An 18,455-nucleotide genomic window follows, 5' to 3' on the forward strand; every position below is an offset into this window, starting at 1 on the left:
TTGTGGACCAGCTCCTGGTGCTTCACAGGTGAAGACTGAACAGAAGTATTCGTTTAGTAGGTTTGCCTTGGCAGAATCTGATTCCGCAAAGTTACCGTCCGATTGCTTCAGCCGTTCTATCCCAACTTTGTTTCTTTTCCTGTCACTAATATAGCTAAAGAAAGATTTATCTCCTTTCTTAATATTCCGTGCTAGCTCTTCTTCCATTCAGAGTTTGGCCTCTATGACTTCTTTTTTGACAGATTTAGCTCTGTCTAGGTAGTCCTTTTTCGCCCCCTGGTACCCTAAATGTTTGTAGGTGATGAATGCTTCCTTTTTCTTCCTAACTAGGTCCGAAATTTCTTTAGTGAACCATTGGGGTCTTTTGGTTCTTCTGCTTTTACTTGCTGTTCTTATGTATCGGCTTGTTGCTTCATGTAGGATAGACTTCAGAGACGACCACATATCCTCTAAATTGTCAGATTTTGTTTGTTTATATAGCTCCTGATGGACGAAATCTCCCATGCTTTTGAAGTCCGTGCCTCTAAAGTTGAGAACCCTTGTTGCTGTGGTTGACTTAGAGAAACCTTTCCTGAGGTTGAGCCATACCATATTATGGTCGCTGGAGGCCAGTGTATCACCCACCCAGACGTCCGAGACACTATCCCCGTTGGTGAGTACCAGGTCCAGTATCGCCTGGTCCCTGGTGGGTTCCAGCACCATTTGCTTGAGACGTGCACCCTTTATGGAGGTTAATATTCTTTTACTGCTACCTGTATTTGCGGTGAGTGTGTTCCAGTCTGCATCGGGCATGTTGAAATCTCCCAGCAGTACTGTGTCCCCGCGTAGTGTGATGTTCTCTATGTCCTCGATTAATTCCATGTCTTTGTTTTCCTGTTGCCTGGGAGGTCTGTATATCACACCAAGGTACAGGCATTTTTCATTCCCTCTGGCCAAGTTCACCCAGAGTGATTCCCCGGTGTATCCTACATCTGTGATTCTGGTAGTTTTGATGCTTTCCCTGGTGTATAGCACTACACCTCCGCCTGATTTACCTTCCCTGTCACAACGAAGTAGGTTGTAGGCCGGTATGACCATATCCCACCCATGCGAGTCTGTGAACCAGGTTTCGGATATGGCTATTACATCAAGATCGGCATTTGTTATTTCAGTCTCCAATTCTAGAATTTTATTGCCCAAGCTGTGAGCATTAACATACATAGCCCTCCATGTCTGCGGATAGATTCCCTTATGAGTTAGTGTGGCTCCTAAATTATTATTACTAACTCTCCCAGAATTATCGTGGATATCATTGGTACTTACCTTAGGCTCTTTAGTGCAACTTGCCTCCTCAGTATGGTTTCTTACTGCTCTGGGATATAAGTATGTACCCTCCCCCAACTTACTATTGATTTCCTAGCTTAGGCATACTGCGAGTTTTCAAGATTCCTTGAGATATACCGTGCAATCTGCTGGGCCCTATAATTTTTCTTAGCAGGAATCAAATGTGCTTATGCTTAGTCTGTTTTTCCCTTTCCTTCAACTATAAATTAATTTGTCTATTTTTAATCTAATTAAATTCCCTTTCGGCACCCATGCATCTGAATTTCGTCTAGTGCTGTTCTCCAACATGATTAATTATCTAGCACAGGGGTGCTTTGAGTTTCAATTTAGTAAGCTCTGCTAGCATCTCCATTGGAGTTCCACCATATCTTTCAATGGCAATCACCTGTGATTTTGCTTGTTCTGTTTTTACTTATACTATATATTAATTGCTCTGCTTGTGATTTAATTTAATCTAATTTATTATATTCTCAACATTCTTGCTTATGAATTGTGATTATTCTCGTCCTCCTGTATCCCTAATTTTATTGGACCAGAATGCTATGAATTAAAATTATTATATGATGTAATCAGATATTAATTGGAGAATCATAATTTTAATCAGCAGCAATCATATGTGACTCTGCTTTTTCTACTTTTACTTCTATAGTATATTAATCTTTATGCTTTTAACATAGCTGCAGGGAAGTTAAACACAATTGCATATGACTTTTGTCTATTTCTGTTTTTCACGCCCTATTACTTCTCTAGTACTGATCTGTTCCATGTATTATTTATACAGTTTGATATGATATGTCTTTACTTGTGTTTTCACCTTACTTTATATTGGATCTTAATTATTATGCTTTTAACTATCTTAAATGCCTTATCCGCATTGATTCATCTGAAATACAGCTGATACTGTTTTCCGGCATTACTCATTTTATGTCACCAGTGAGCCTTAAGTAATCCTATGTTTCATGCTGTAAGTACCGTACTCATGGTACATTGTTAAATTGCTTGATTTTGGGTTGATAGGTAGTGCTATGGCAATGTGATTCTATATTTACCTAGTTGTCAATCTCTACTGAACACTACATTATCCACTACAACAAGGGATGCATATCTAATATCACTGTTTGGTTAGCACTCTGGTATTACCATTGCTGGTATAACTATATAACCTAGTAAATGTATCAACCCAGTTTAGATCTCCCTTATGAAATCAAATATGGCTTTATAACATGTATATTATGGGAGCAGTGACATGAGTTCATACATATGAGGTCAATGATCCAAGACTTTATTGTTATCCAGTTTGTTGTTATCCGCAGAAGTTGCTAGGAAGTGTTCGGATGAATACTTTACACCCATCTTGTTATTACTGACTGCTGGACCGCAGCTGTGCTGTCCTTATCTTCTCGCTACCCGTAGAGTATATTTGCTTCAGTCTCTCTCTGCAGTTTAATGCGGAGAGGGGTGAAGCATCTGTTTTCGGTTGTGTGTATACTCAGCTTAATGGTACTGTCTAAATATGTGTCACTGTACTTGGTTGTCTTCTTCTGGCTTGCTAGGACGGCAAACATCCTCTTGTGCCTATAACATGTCTTTAAAATTTATTTCTCTCAATGTCAAGAGTTTCAACAATCCGATTAAAAGGAAGAAGATATTAACTTACATATCACGTAAAACACCAGATGTAGTTTTCTTCCAAGAAACACGCCTATCTAATTTGGAATCCATTAAACTAAAAACACCTTGGTCGCTTCCAGTTTATTACTCACCTGCACATAAAGGAAAGAATGGCACTGCCATTCTTGTTCGAAGTAGATCTGATTTGAAAGTTATAAGTCAAAAAACTGATAAATGGGTAGATGGATAGCATTACAAATACAAATTAGGGAACATATTATAACCTTAATGAATGTATATGCCCCGAATGTAGACGATCCCGAGTTCTTCGATGCAGTCCTATCCGCAGTGTTAGCTGATTCTTCACGATCACATATAATTGCAGGTGATTTTAATTTGGTACTAGAACCATCAATAGATAGGAAATCATCTGTTAAATATAAAATCACAAAAGCGTGGCATTCTCTACATAATATTATTTCTACACTTCATTTAGCTGATTCTTGGAGGATATCTCATCTCAATGAATCACAATATACGTTCTACTCTCGCCACATAATTCGTATTCCCGTCTGGACTACTTTCTCATCAGTAAAAACCTAATGAAGAAAATTTCAGTGGCTAAAATCAATGAAATCTCTATTTCAGACCATGCAGCAATAGAATTGCACTTAGTCAATATAGTACATGATGTCACAAAATCTTCCTGGAGATTTAATAATACGTTACTGGAGGACACTCAATTTAAGGATTACGTCACATCTGCCTTACAGGAATACTTTCTTAATAATAAGGTTGATCAAACTAGTTGGATCCATATATGGGATGCATGCAAGGCATACCTTCGAGGCATTATCATAGCGTATCAGGCGACTAAAAAGAAAAACAATATGAAACAACTGTTGGAGTTAGAAAGGGTAATTAAAGATCTAGAAATAGTGCATCAACGGTGCCCAAATGACATGAAAACTTTAAAAGAGCTCCGCGATATACGACTCAAATATAACCTATTACTTAGTACTCAAGCTGGTAATTCCGTATTTATGCAATCGGCGACTTACCACAGCAATAATAATAAGAGCGGACATCTTCTCGCTAATTATTTAAAAATACAGGAAGAAAAAACGACTATTAATGCTATTAAAGATAGCCAAGGGACCGTCCTAACAGAACCTGAAGGGATTATTAATGAATTTAAACAATTCTATGATACCCTGTATAAGACGGAATTATCTGTATAACAACCTGAGACATTCTTGAATGATTCTATCTTGCACCCTATTATATCCCAAAACGATAATGAGATGCTTTCAGCTCCATTTACACGCGAGAATATTTTAAATTCTTTACACGCTATGGCTAAAAAGAAAGCGCCGGGACCGGACAGTTTTACGGTCAAGTTTTACTGTACATTTCAGGAGATTCTTGTCCCTGCCCTACTAGAATTGTATAATTACTTCCTTCATACTGGAAATGTTTCAGGGACCTTTACGGAAGCAAGTATAATAGTATTGCCTAAGCCCGGAAAAGATCCCCTATTGGTACAGAACTATAGGCCGCTGTCGTTGATTAACATCGATGCCAAAATATATGCCAAACTTATCGCCAAGAGAGTGCAGCGTGTGTTGCCTACAATTATAGGCCCAGAACAAAATGGGTTTATGCCGGGCCGAGTGGCTAGTGATAATTCTAGGGTATTTATCTCCCTTATACAGCATGCACAACATTCAACTCATCCTTATATAGCGTTAGCTTTAGATGCTGAAAAAGCATTTGATCGTGTGGAATGGAGCTTCTTATTTAAAGTTATGTCTTGGTTTGGCTTTAATGATCAGATCATAGCAAAGTACTATATTGCTCGCCATCCACAACACTTAAAATCAACAATATTCAATCCTCTCCATTCCACCCTTCCAGAGGCACGCGGCAGGGGTGTCCTCTTTCCCCTCTCTTGTTTAACATTGCCCTAGAACCCTTGCTGTTGTCCATAAGACAGAATTCTCAGATCTCTGGGATATTGTGTGGCAAACTTGAAATTAAGATGTCTGCGTATGCTGATGATATATTAATTTATACCAATCCACAATCCCTACCGGAGTTAATAGAGACTATATCAGTGTAATCAAAATACTCTGGCTATAAATTAAATACTTCCAAAACAGAATTAATGCCACTCAATAAATTTGTTATCAAGAATGATATGGTGGAATATGACTTTCAATGGGCTAATACTAAATTGAAATATCTGGGTTTAAATTTTGGAAATACAATAGAAGACACAATAATGTTTATAACCACTGATATTATAGATAACATTACTAGATTGACGAAAAGATGGGCACCGTTGAATCTTACATGGTGGGGGAGATTGGAGTCAATCAAAATGGTCATTACACCTAAAATCCTTTACCCACTAAGTATGATACCAATTTTTTCCCCACAAACGTTTTATAATAAAATTGATCAATTACTGACTTAAGTTTCTATGGAATAGCAAAGTACCCAGAATAGCTCTACATAAATTGAAACAGTCGCGTCAGAATGGTGGTGTGAACTTCCCAGAATTTCGGGATTATCATTATGCTTTCCTTCTTAGACAGTGCTCACGGTGGATTCTTCACTCTGATCAAACTGAAGGTCTTGCGTCGTGGATGGAGATAGATCAGGAATTATATCAGTGGACAAAATTGTCTTATTTACCTTTTGTGACATCTAATGGGAGATTACAGAATAAGGATTATGTATTAGATTCTTATAAATTAGCTATCCAAACGGTAAAAATTTTGTGACTACCAAATGGAACAGCTCCACGTATCTACCTTTATGGTGTAACCCTGACATTAAAATACAACAACATGTAGTTAACTGGAAAACTTGGACATCCTCTGGCATTTGGACCCTACATCATATCTTTGATGGAAATTGTTGGATACCCTATGACAAATTGTGTTCTCTGTATAAATTACCACCCTTGGCTGTTTTCCAATGGCTGCAACTTAAGCATGCACTTCACGACATCATACACTTGAAAGATAGACTATGGCTGATACCGGACCTTTTAGCCCTCTGTGGCAAGATTACCTTTCATAAAAAGGAGGCTTCCAACTGGTATAAAGAAATAAGATCTCATCAAGTACACATCCCAGATAAACTAATGAATGTATGGCGTGATGAGTCGGATTTAGTTCTGGAGTTGGAAGATTGGGCAGATATATGGGCTCTGCCATATAAAATTACTAGATCGGCTGCTCTATACCAATCTTGGTATTTCTTGCTACATAGGGTGTATTGGACACCACAAAAGTTATCAAAACTACACCATACGGATAACACAGGGCTTTGCTGGTCTTGCAAACTCTCCATAGGTTCCTTGAAACATATGATCTTTGAGTGCCGTATATTGAAGGACTTTTGGACCCAAATCTGGTCCCATATTACCTAGCTGACAGGTAGTAATACTCCACTCACATATTCCTGCTTGATATCTACTTTACACTCTACACAGGACCCAGTTATACATGAGACGTTCCAATTGATCCAACTACTTTTATTAATTGCAATTCGACTCATTTTAGCCAATTGGAAAGATTATTCCAATGTCTCGTATAATGAGTGGTGGAACATTGTTTGCCTGTATGCTCGTTACGAAAGGGTTGCTGCGGAATGGAATAATTCGCTCCGGAAGTTCACAAAAATGTGGGCCCCGCTGTCTGGTGAGGTGGTGTTTGAGTTGCCAAACGACCGTCCTGGTGAGCCGGAATCAAGACAATCAAGATAATCATGACTATAAGGCTTACTTTACTGTATCATCTTATTGATCTATATGAATGTATGAGCCACCCTATAATCTTAAGTGACACTCTTTACATTATTATGTCCTCTTATACTTGTACGCTTATCTCAGCCTTGTACACACGACTTGTTAGTTGGGTTATGTTATTACCATTTTTGTATACTGTTTTTGTTGCTATGTCATGGACCGCTTGTATTTACACTTTGTACTGACATATTATGAACATGAGGTCTGTGTTGTATATTCTATAACAAAATGCTAATAAAACTGATTGAACTTAAAAAAAAAAAAAAAATTAAAAAATCTTTGTGTATTTTATTTGCATTTTGGTGAGATAATCAATTTCTTATTGTTTCAGACCCTCTGCCCTTCCTGAAGACAATAAAATACTTACACTAAGAAGATTATGTCTGTGTGTGCTCTTGGTCATACTTGGTTTGATGACATGTGGGGCATTTGCTCTCTTACTTGTCTATCTTCACTACATTTTTAAGGTATTGTGCTAAGTGGGTATTTTTAAAAAAAATTTTGGGTGTTTGTAAGACCTTATACAGATGTTAAAGGGAGGAAAATGGTGCCTCCTTGACAGGGAACAAGAACATTCAGCCTTTATTTTGAATGAACCAAAGAAATGTTGCTTTACAAAATCTTTCAGATCAATAAACACACCAAGCGGTGATCAAATTTTTTAAATGCTGACTACAGCATTTTTTTAAAAATTGAAATAATCAACATCACTATATGGATAGATGCCAGCATTCAATATACATAGAGAACAGACATCACTGGTGGCTTTGTGTATAGCTAAAGTGTGTGGTTGACTGACTTGTTTGCAAGAGGCCAAAATCAACCACTCAGCTATATGGATAGTAGCTGAATATTGCTGCTATCTATGTAACTAGGTATTACCACCCATACTGCAACCTAACTCTGGAGCCATTCAGGGAGTGGCGCAGGGCCAGGCGGGAGCTCGAAAAGCTCACTTCTGTGTGCTAGATGCATCGCTGGCCAAGAGATCGGAAGGAGGGGCTCAGTGTGGGTCAGGAGCGCCAAAAGCTCACTCCTGTCCATACACTGCTAGACCACCAGGGATGCAAAAAAAGGTACGCGGGGAGAGGGGGCTAAAAAATTGTTAGCATTGGCCAAGAGACAGGAGGGCTACCTCCTGTCCCGCCCTATCAATGGACCACCAGAGGAGGAAGAGGGTACAGGGCAAGTCAGAGTGTTGTAATGACTTTATTTGATTTGTTACAATAAAGTAGCAATGCAGATTCCTTTAATGTTTTAATATTAATTTAAATTATATCTTCTGTGTCCTAGAATCCATTTCTATAAACGTTTTAGAACTTTCATAAACTGCATAGTAACCTTTACTGGCTCTCATGTGGTATATCAGTCTTGGTGATATAATAACATAAGAACATAAGAAGTGCCTCTGCTGGGTCAGACCAGAGGTCCATTGTGCCCAGCAGTCCACTCGCGTGGCGGCCCAACAGGTCCAGGACCTGTGTAGTAGTCCTCTATCTATACCCCTCTATCCCCTTTTCCTTCAGAAAACTGTCCAATTCCTTCTTGAACCCTATCACGCCCTCTGGAAGCACATTCCAGGTGTCCACCACCTGTTGGGTGAAGAAAAACTTCCTAGCATAGGTTTTGAATCTGTCCCCTTCCAACTTTTCCGAATGCCCTCTCGTTCTTGTGGTTTTCGAAAATTTGAAGAATCTGTCCCTCTCTACTTTCTCTATGCCCTTCATGATCTTATAAGTCTATCATGTCCCCTCTAATTCTCCTCTTCTCCAGGGAAAAGAGCCCCAGCTTCTCCAGTCTCTCAGTGTATGAAAGGTTTTCCTTACCCTTTATCAAGACGTGTCACTCTCCTCTGAACCCTCTCGAGTATTGCCATATTCTTCTTAAGGTACGGCGACCAATATTGGATGCAATACTCCAGATGCGGATGCACCATCGCCTGATACAACGGCAGGATAACTTCTTTCGTTCTGGTTGTAATACCCTTCTTGATTATACCTAGCATTCTATTCGCTCTTAGCGGCCACTGTGCCGACGGCTTCATTGTCTTGTCCACTATTACTTCCAAGTCCCTTTCCTGGGTACTCTCGCTCAATAACATCCCTCCCATCGTATAGCTGTACCTCGGGTTTCTGCTTCCTACATGCAATACTTTACATTTCTCTACATTAAACTTCATCTGCCATCTCATCGCCCACTCTCCCAGTTTGTTCAGGTCCCTTTGTAATTCCTCGCAGTCCTCTTTAGTCCGAGCACCACTAAATAGTTTGGTGTTGTCTGCAAATTTTATTATTTCGCACCTCATCCCTGTTTCTTTATCATTTTTAAATATATTGAATAGCAGCGGACCAAGCGCCGACCCCTGCAGAACACCACTCGTGACCCTCCTCCAATCCGAGAAGTGGCCCTTTACTCCTACCCTCTGCTTCATACCCGCCAACCAATTTCTGATCCATCTATGTACATCTCCTTCCACCCCATGGTTCTTCAGTTTCCGAAGTAGGCGTTCATGGGGTACCTTGTCAAAGGCTTTTTGGAAATCTAAATATATGATGTCTATGGGGTCCCCTTTGTCCATCCGTTTGTTGATTCCTTCAAAGAAGTGCAGTAAGTTCGTTAGGCACGATCTCCCCTTGCAGAAGCCATGTTGGCTTGTGATTAGAAGTTTATTTCTTTCAAAATGCTCATCGATGCTGTCTTATCAGCGCTTCTGCCATTTTCCCCAGAACCGAGGTCAGACTTACTGGTCTGTAGTTCCCCAGGTCACCTCTCGATCCCTTCTTAAAGATGGGCGTAACATTGGCTATCTTCCAATCCTCCGGGATCACGCCTGTTTTCAGGAATAGATTACAAACTTGCTGTATTAGTTCTGTTATTTCCTTCTTTAGTTCTTTCAGAACCCTTGGGTGGATTCCGTCCGGGCCCGGTGATTTGTCAGTTTTTAATTTTTCTAACTGCCTGCATTCGTCTTCAAGGCTTACTTCCATTGATGTTAGTTTATCTGTTTGGGCTCCTTTGAAGATTTGCTCAGGTTCCAGTATGTTGGATGTTTCCTCTTTTGTAAATACTGACGAAAAGAAAATGTTTAGTCTTTCCTCCACTTCTTTCTCCTCCTTCACCACTCCCTTCCTGTCTCCGTCATCCAGCGGTCCCAACTCCTCCCTAGCTGGCTGCTTCCCTTTAACATATCTGAAAAATTGTTTGAAATTTCTTGCTTCCTTGGCTAGCCTTTCTTCATAGTCTCTTTTGGCTTTTCTAACCACACGGTAACGTTCTTTTTGATGCTTCCTGTGCTCTTTCCAGTTCTCCTCAGTTTTGCCCTTTTTCCATTTCCTGAAAGAATTCTTCTTATCACCTATCGCTTTCTTCACTTCTTTGGTTATCCACGCCGGGTCTTTTGTTCGATTCTTTTTGCACCCTTTTCTGAATCTTGGTATATGTAGATTTTGCGCCTCGATCACCGTGTCCTTGAATAAAGACCAGGCTTGCTCTACAGTCTGCCATTTCTTTGAGGTGTTCCTAAGTTTCTTCCTTACCATTACTCTCATCGCTTTGTAGTTTCCTTTCTTGAAGTTAAAAGTTGTCGCTATGGTTCTCTTTCCCTTCGGTATTCCTACTTCAACTTTGAACTTGATCATATTGTGATCGCTGTTTCCCAACGGTCCCACTACTTCCACTTCCTTCGCAGGTCCTCTTAGCCCATTTAGGATTATATATTAAACATATATTAAACAATAATGTCTTACATGATTAACTGGGGGAAGATCGTCGTAGGCACTGGGGTTTGGAGTTGCGTGGTGATGGGAAAGAATGGACATCTCTCCCGCTGCCGGGGGGGGGGGGGGAGGGTTGTGTTTATTCTGCACATGTGCCCATCGTTGTCACCAGCGATGGGTACATGCAAATTTAGTGAACCTTCCCTACTCTCCGCCAACTTTATTTGCGTGAGCGTTATTTGGAGAATGACTTGCTTTTTTTAAATCGTTACAGTAACGCCTGTGACAGTGGCCCATCAGTTTTTAACGCAAATTTTTGAGAATCTAGCCCTATGTGCTTTTGCCATTATCTTAAACATTTTGTCTGATCTGCTGTCTGTTATTGAGCTTGTCACCATTGCTTTTTCTGCAAGCCTTTGCTCAAGACACTATGGAGATATTATCTCTGAGCTTCCATCCATAGTAGCACAACTGTGACTCGGGGCTTTACTGGACATTGCATTTTTCTGATTATCTACCCTTTGCTTCTGTGACATTGTTCAGGGGTTCATACAGACTGTTTGTCACCAGAGGCTTGAGTTGCTATGGGAAGAATAACTACTATTTCACTGAGGAACAGTTGCCTTTTCCTGGGACAAGACTATTCAGCTTCCTCATGCAGAATCCTTCCTGAGATGGCATCATCTGCCTCTGAAGATTCTTTGGCTGTCTAATTAACTCTTCTTGATGCAGGAGAATAGATAGGTTCTTTTAGTCTGAAAAGTGCAAGTCAGAATATCTGACATTTTGGTCTTTGTTTTGTATAATACAAATCTAAGCTGTGATAAGATGAGATTTTGTAGCAGAGTGGCTACTGCAGAACTTTATTTCTGCTTATTGCCTATATTAGTTGCTTTTGTTAGACCAATAAATCACTATTTTTGTGGGAATTGTCATCATAGCTTTCGTATTGTTAGCAGATAAAGTAAACCCATTGCCAGAGAGATGTGTAATAATTACCCTAGGTAGAGTCGTCATCTCTTTGCTCTACAGAGTTAGTCAAAAGATTGAATGAGAATCAGGATATGTAATTACAGTAGAGTGGGAAGGAGATGTTTCTAGATGTTAATAAAAGCTGAGCACAACAAGGAAGTGGTGACCAAAGGACCAGATCTAGTAGCTGGCCCAGAGTCGAGAGAGGTTGACAAAGGTCCTCAATCTTGGTACTAAAATAGGAGGCAAAATCCTCAACAATAGGTTTTATATTAAGAGAACTGTGCTGCCACAGAAAAAAAATCGGGGTTCATTGGTAGCGTTAATTATATTGGTAAAGTAAGATATTTTTGCTAGGGTTGCTTTTGGAATTGTGGAAGTGCTGCTGCTGTTTCTACTAAATTATTAAAGCAATGACAGTGTCAGCATAGCTTTTTTAGGCTAGCGCTTAATCCATTGAAAATTCACATCTTCAGAGTCAATTCAATTTCTGAACACTGCTATGATTGGGTGGTGAGGCGGAGTAATCAGCCTTCATGTCTCTGAGCAGAGTTCTAAGAAAAGAATTGTGAATGAGTAACATTTGAATTTATTTTGTGTGATGATACTGCAGTGACTTTTCCAGGTTTTATTTTATGTTTCTACAGCTGCAGCATTGTGGAGTTTCTGTACTTTTCTCTAGAGCCATTCAGGTCTCCTAACCAGACACACAAGTAGTTGAAGACCCCCCCATGATACTAGAGATGACAGTGTGGGGACTTAATTGAAAGATGTCTATAAAGCACCATGGAATTCAGAGTTGAACACAGCACAGAACCCAAATGTTAGATTTATACTACTTACATACAGAATTAATAATCAAATTTCAGTTGTCTATAGCTGGGAAATCCATTTTTTTCAGCAACAGACCACAAGATCAGAAATTTTGGTATATGCTGACTGCATAATTATATTCGTCAAATTGTGTGAATCTCAAATGAAATTTTGACTTAATATCTACCAAATAGCTCTGTAATATATAAAACCTAAGTGGACCACATCCCAAGATCAGATAGGCTAAAAATTGGATGCCTTTGGTGAATAGTTTGTAAAGTCTGCATAATTTTCTAGATAGTTATAATACTTACCTTTTTGTAGTGTTAGTAGATACATGCAGTGCTGTATACAAGTGTTGATAAGTATTCAGATATGATAACTCTCTGCCCTAAAAGAGAAGTAATATAGGTTGCTCTTGTAAGAAGAATTTGCTTGAGACTAGTTTTAAACAGACAATTCCAACTAGATGGAACAGCATCTATAAAATGCTAGTATCAATATGTTAAAACTTAACACATCTTAGACAACTGAATTAAATGATTTTAAAAATTTCAGAAGCTGCTTATGGATTTAAATGAACTGTTAAATGACATCATTTGTATCTTGTCTGCCTTTGATGTGACAACAAGTCTTATCTGCTGATCAGACTTCTACCACCTGCAATGTCCTTCCATCACATGCCCAGTTAATCAAGCATCTTACTGTTACTGCAATAGATTCATCCATTGTTGCTGGCATTAAGGAGCATTTCAAACATTTAATAGACATTTATTTTTCTGTTCATTCACTACACAGTGTTGTTTCTTTTCTACACCAATATCTGAAAGATAATCCAATTATCTTCCCAGATGATGTAAAAACACAGGCAACCTAACCTTTGGGAAGGTTGTACCAAACCCAGATTGAAATGAAAGGCTCTATGTATGATTTGCAAATAACAGTTGTACAGAATATTGTCCCTTTTTAAACTTTAATAAAAAGCTTTAAATATAAAATCATAAGTGTTCAAGGCTTGAACAGATGAGGACAAAGCGGATGGGGACAGAGCCTGTGGAGACGAAATGGGGACAAACTTTGTCCCTATGCCATACTTTTACTTTATAGATGAAAAAATGTTTTTTATGAATCTTAACTTTTAATTGGAATGGCAATTCAGTGTTTTAGAGGATTTGTTGCAGCATGAGAAAATGGCCTCTAATTTTGTTCACGATAGACTACAGTGAAAACTGTTCATGTTTATGGACCAAAATTTTTTTTTTTTAAATTTGCAGGTTATTAAATTATATTCTGCAGTGAGACAATCCAGATGTTCCCTTAATATGGTAAGCTTTTCCCAAACTATTTCCTCATATTCAACCAGTGACTGAATTTGACTAGATATGTATTCAATGCCAGGCCTAATCAAAGCACCAGTATGGAATATCCAGGTATTGACCTGCTGGCCGCCAGAAATTATAAAACCGTGCTTAGCACTGATTCCCGTGCTCTAACTTTGGATGTCAGACTTAACACCTGTTGAAACCTAGTATAAACGCTGACGCCCAAGTTGAACAAGCTGGCCCATTATTCAATTTCAATACACGCAACCTTTTAAAATGCCTCAGATAGGCCTATGCCCCTGCCTCTTTTGAGATATGTGCAACGACAGGGGTCCCCAACCCTCGGTCCGCGGCCGCAGCTGTCTGACAGCTGGGCTGCGAGAGAACTGCCGGCAACAGATACTTAGTGAAACAAAATGGCTGCCCCCTTCACTGAGGACAGAATGCTAGGCATGGCCCAGCATGTCTTTTCCCTTCTCTCTGTGCTGGTCCGATGTCATCCACACTTTCCAGCACGCTGCCAGCCTCGGCAGTGATTCAGTAATGTTGCCTGCAGCTCCCCTTCCTGCAACTTCCTGTTTCAACCCGGGTGGACTGCGGCAGATGAAAAGCAGGAAGGGTAGCTGCGGGCAACATTACTGAATCACTGCCAAAGCTGGCAGTTTTTCAGCGTGATGGAAGATGAGGGTGACATCGGACTGGCGTGGAGAGAAAGGTCAGAACATGCTGGGTCGAGAAGGAAGCCTCCTGGACTAACTGGGGGGAGGGGTTTTAAGTAAGAAGTGCTAGACTGGGGGGAGAACTTATGGAGCCAGAAACAGAGGACAGAGAGAGAGAGAGAAATGGTGGGCAGTGATCTGAAGGGAAAGAATTTGGACCTGGGGTGGTGTGGAGAAAGAGGAAAAGAGATACTTGAAGTGAGAACTATTGGAAAATAAAGGGAGAAATGGTGGATCTGAGAGAGGAAGGCAGGCAGGCAGTGGGAGAGATGGGATTGGGCAGTTGGGAAGAGAAAGGGAAAGAAGTTGGATTTGGGGAGGAAGGGAGATGTTAGGCCAGGGCGTGGAAGGGAGAGAGAGATAAAGCATCTCTTTTATTTTGCTTCCATCTCATTGTTCAGCATCAAGGAGGGAGGGAAGAAGAACAATATAGAAAAGAGCGGGAGCAAAATGTTGGATCATGGGGAGAGAGGAAGAGAAATGGGCCCATGGGAGGGCAGGAAGGAAGAGAGCTGGGGATGCTAGGGGATGGAGAGAAAGGGAGATATAGCCTGACTAGTGGAAAGAGGGAGGAGGTTCTGAAAGTGGTGAGCAATGTGGATGAGGTCAAAAGGGAGATGACTAGTGAGAGAACAGTGAGTACAGTGGTAGAGCTGTGGTAATGGGGAATAGACAGAAGGAAATAGGAGGCTGGGAAAGGAGAGAGATGGGTAATGGGAGAGCTAGGGCCTGAGAGAAGATTGAGAATTGAGAGGTAGCTGAAAATTTTAAAAGAAGGTTGAGAAAGGGCAAGATTTGAGTGGACAGAGGCAAAAAAGAAAAGAAAGCTGAAAGGGAAAAATCAATACATTGGAGACAGGCATAAGGAAGGAATGGAACAGTAGAGAAGAGGAGAAAAAATGGACAGCAGACACTGGAAAGAGAATTGGTAGAAAATAGACAAAAGCAGAAAGAGAATCTGGGACCAAGATGATGGAAAAACAAAATGACCAGACAACAAAAGGTAGAAAAAATAATTTTATTTTCTATTTTGTGATTACAATATGCCAGATTTGAAATATGTATCCTGCCAGAGCTGGTGTTAGACAGCAAGTGTGAACTAGGACCTAAAAGAGAGAGGAAAAGCCTTTTATATTTATTTTGTTAATATGTATTGTGTATAAAACTGCCCTACGAACCTACTTCAAAAAATCCTCCCCTCCCCCTTACCGGTCCCTGGAAAAATTTGCCTCTATAAAAGTGGTCCTAGGTGTCAAAAAGGTTGGGGACCACTGTGCTATGGATGTAGACACCCAGTTCTATAGAATGGTGCACAACCAGATGCATATGCAAATCCTGTTTGATGCCAATTAATGTTAGTAACTGGTTGTTAGCACCCAATTATTGATGGGTAAGAGCTCTTCAGTCAATTAAGTTGTGCATGCATCTTGGGAGCATGCCCAAATCTGGGTGCCATATATAGAATCCAGGGGTAAGTCTGCATCTGCAGGGAGGTGGGGAGTGAAGAGTGGTGAACAGAAGAGTTTTAAGATTTATGTGAGTGTGGCGGGATCAAAAGGGTGAGAGAGTAAGTGGAAGAGGGTGTGAGTAAGTGAGAGAAGGTATTAATGTCAGAGAAGGGGTTTGAGATGGATTCCATTCTTTCTGTCCCCTTTTCTCCATCTTTCTTTTCCCTTGCTTTTGATTTCCCTGCGCCTCAATTTCTTATATCTGCCCTTCCCCATTAGAGAAGGGAGATGGAAGGTGTCATCTGGGTTCTCCTAGAATCTCTTCCTTTCCTTATTTTTTTATCCCTTTCTCCTTCCCAGCACCAATCACTAAAATCCCTTTTCCCTCACATAAAGAGGAGAAAATAAATTACCCATCCATAAAATATTCATAAGATTATTTTTATAAAGCAAAATAAAGGGAGATCAAGTGATGAGCCAAGCAAGCTTTCATTGCACTGGAGGAGACCAGAGCAGGAGGTTCTGACTGGGCATCCCTCCTGTTCCCAACATAAAGGTACAGGGGAGGGGGGCCTGGAGGGGAAGGACAGAGTGGGCATCCCTCCTGCCATTTGTTTCAGGAGGGAAGGGGGAGGGAGCGAGTGGGCAGGCGCCTTCAGGGCAGGAGGGAGTGGGCATCCCTCCTACCTCTTTCTTCAGGGGAGGGGGAGGTCTTTCTGGACAGGAGCTAGTGGGTATCCCTCCTGTCATTTTATTCAGGTGTGGGGGAGGGAGTGAGCGCCTTTGTGGCAGGAGGGAGTGAGCATCCCTCCTGTTTGTTTTAGGGTTGCCACGTTTGTCGGGGGGGGGGGCCCTTTTGTCAGGGGTCATTATGGGAGGGCCATTGGCAGCAGTGGGGGGGGGCGGGGGGCAGATATTTTGCTTGTATAATACATGCAAAATAACTGTGCCATTAAAAAGAAAACCCGGCAGACCTGTCAGTAACACAGTTACCAACAAGTCTACTCTACAGCAGTTGGGTTTTAGGATCATAAAACCCGATGCAAAATAGCCAAGCAAATGTTAGTGAATCAATCGCTTGGCTATTTTGCATGGGGTTTTACAAATTTGCATGGCCGGATCGGAAAATGGGCAATCTAGGGGAAAAACAAGCAGTGGACCGTTTTGTGAATTGGGTCAGTTAGCAGCAATCGTTTAACAATGATTGCTGACTTTTGTGAATCAGGGCTTAAGACAAGAGGATTTACAGATAAGGGGTAGATTACAATATTTGCAGGGGAGAGGGAATTAAAAACAAAAGATAAAAAACAAAAGGTGAAAAGGTGAAAGTTCTTCCCAGAATACGGAGAGTCTATTGGGATTCGCAGTCAAATGCCTTTCTAAATTAATAAGCTTTCAGCTATGACTTGAAAACTTTAAGGGATTTTTCTGATCTTAGATAAAGTGATAATGAATTCCAGAGGCTTGAGGCCATAACAGAAAAGCTTGAATCACGATTAGCATCCAGGAACGTTTGACGAAATGATGGTAGAGTTAACAGATGCTGAGAAGAGGAGCGAAGGTCTCTTGTTGGCAAATGGGATCAAATAGTTATACAGAAACATAGGAAGCCCGGATGATCTGATTTGAAATGTAAGGAAGTTGAATTTGAATGGGATCCTATATGCTATTGGAAGCATATATTCGGTTTTGAGTAGCGGAGTTATAAGATCAAATTTGGATTGGCATTAAAGCAGTCGAAGAGCTGTATTTTGATCTAGCTCAGGTAAGGTCCATGGTGAATGCACCGGTATTTGGTGTTCTGCCAGATAATCCCTAAGTGCACCGACTATAGGGTGGTACGGAGTTATGGGTGGTGGCATGGGTGCGAACTGTGAGCTCATCCGTGTTACTGCCAGCTCTTCTGGCCGCAATGGGGCATACGTCCTTCAGAAAGGAGTCTGTACAGGCAGAACCTGGCACACTTTTTTACCAGCACGGAGTCAAATGGTTTTGGGGAATATCCTTCAGCAGGTTTGTCCAAGTCGGTTAATATTGGGTAGAAAGGTGCTACTTGAGACTCCACGGGTATTTGGATGGCCTCATAGGGTGGCAGCTTAGACTCATCCACAGTGACCTTATTCTGCTTGGTTTTAAGAGCTATTTTGGACCACATTTCCAAATGGTCACTTTGGGATTTGCCAATTTTATTTTGTTAAAATACTGGTCCGAAACTTTACCAGGTCTTCCCATATCAAGGAGCCTTCAATTTGGCCATTGCCAATTATCTGTTCTATCTTTTGACTTTTTTTGCTGATAACTTGATCCACTTCTCATGAAAATGGATGATGTTCTTAGCTAGCTGAGAGTGGTTGGCCACCTTCACGACCTGTATAGGTAACATGATCCTAATCCAGATCTTACCTATTCAATTCCCTAATATATATATATACAATGTCTTAAAAATAATAAAATTGCGCTTCCCTACACTGTATTATCTGTCCCTATTACTGAGACTGATATGTGATATTCTTTGTAAAAAAATGAAATTTGCTACTTACAATTTTTCACAATGTTACATCCGTACGGTCTCTATATGACTCTTTTCATATAGGAGCACCTTTCACTTGTACCACTGCACGTACTCACTCTGTACCGCTGTCCTGGGTGAGTTTCTCAGAAGTTTATCTGAAAAATAAAAGTCTGTTAATCTGGCATGCGCAATCACATCG

The 18,455-nt window shown here is 40.5% G+C and overlaps 1 protein-coding gene across 2 annotated transcripts in view; it reads left to right on the top strand.

The window, feature by feature from the left end:
* The window catches only part of PGAP1 (post-GPI attachment to proteins inositol deacylase 1), a 215,526-nt gene that overhangs the window by 186,145 nt on the left and 10,926 nt on the right, over window positions 1-18,455 (top strand). For both annotated transcript variants that reach the window (XM_033946396.1, XM_033946397.1), the window contains exons 23-24: window positions 7,086-7,221; window positions 13,530-13,580. In XM_033946396.1, the coding sequence (XP_033802287.1) occupies window positions 7,086-7,221; window positions 13,530-13,580 (187 nt within the window). The remainder of the gene's footprint in view (window positions 1-7,085; window positions 7,222-13,529; window positions 13,581-18,455) is intronic.

The sequence above is a fragment of the Geotrypetes seraphini genome, chromosome 5, assembly GCF_902459505.1.
Source record: "Geotrypetes seraphini chromosome 5, aGeoSer1.1, whole genome shotgun sequence".
Lineage (NCBI taxonomy): Eukaryota > Metazoa > Chordata > Amphibia > Gymnophiona > Dermophiidae > Geotrypetes > Geotrypetes seraphini.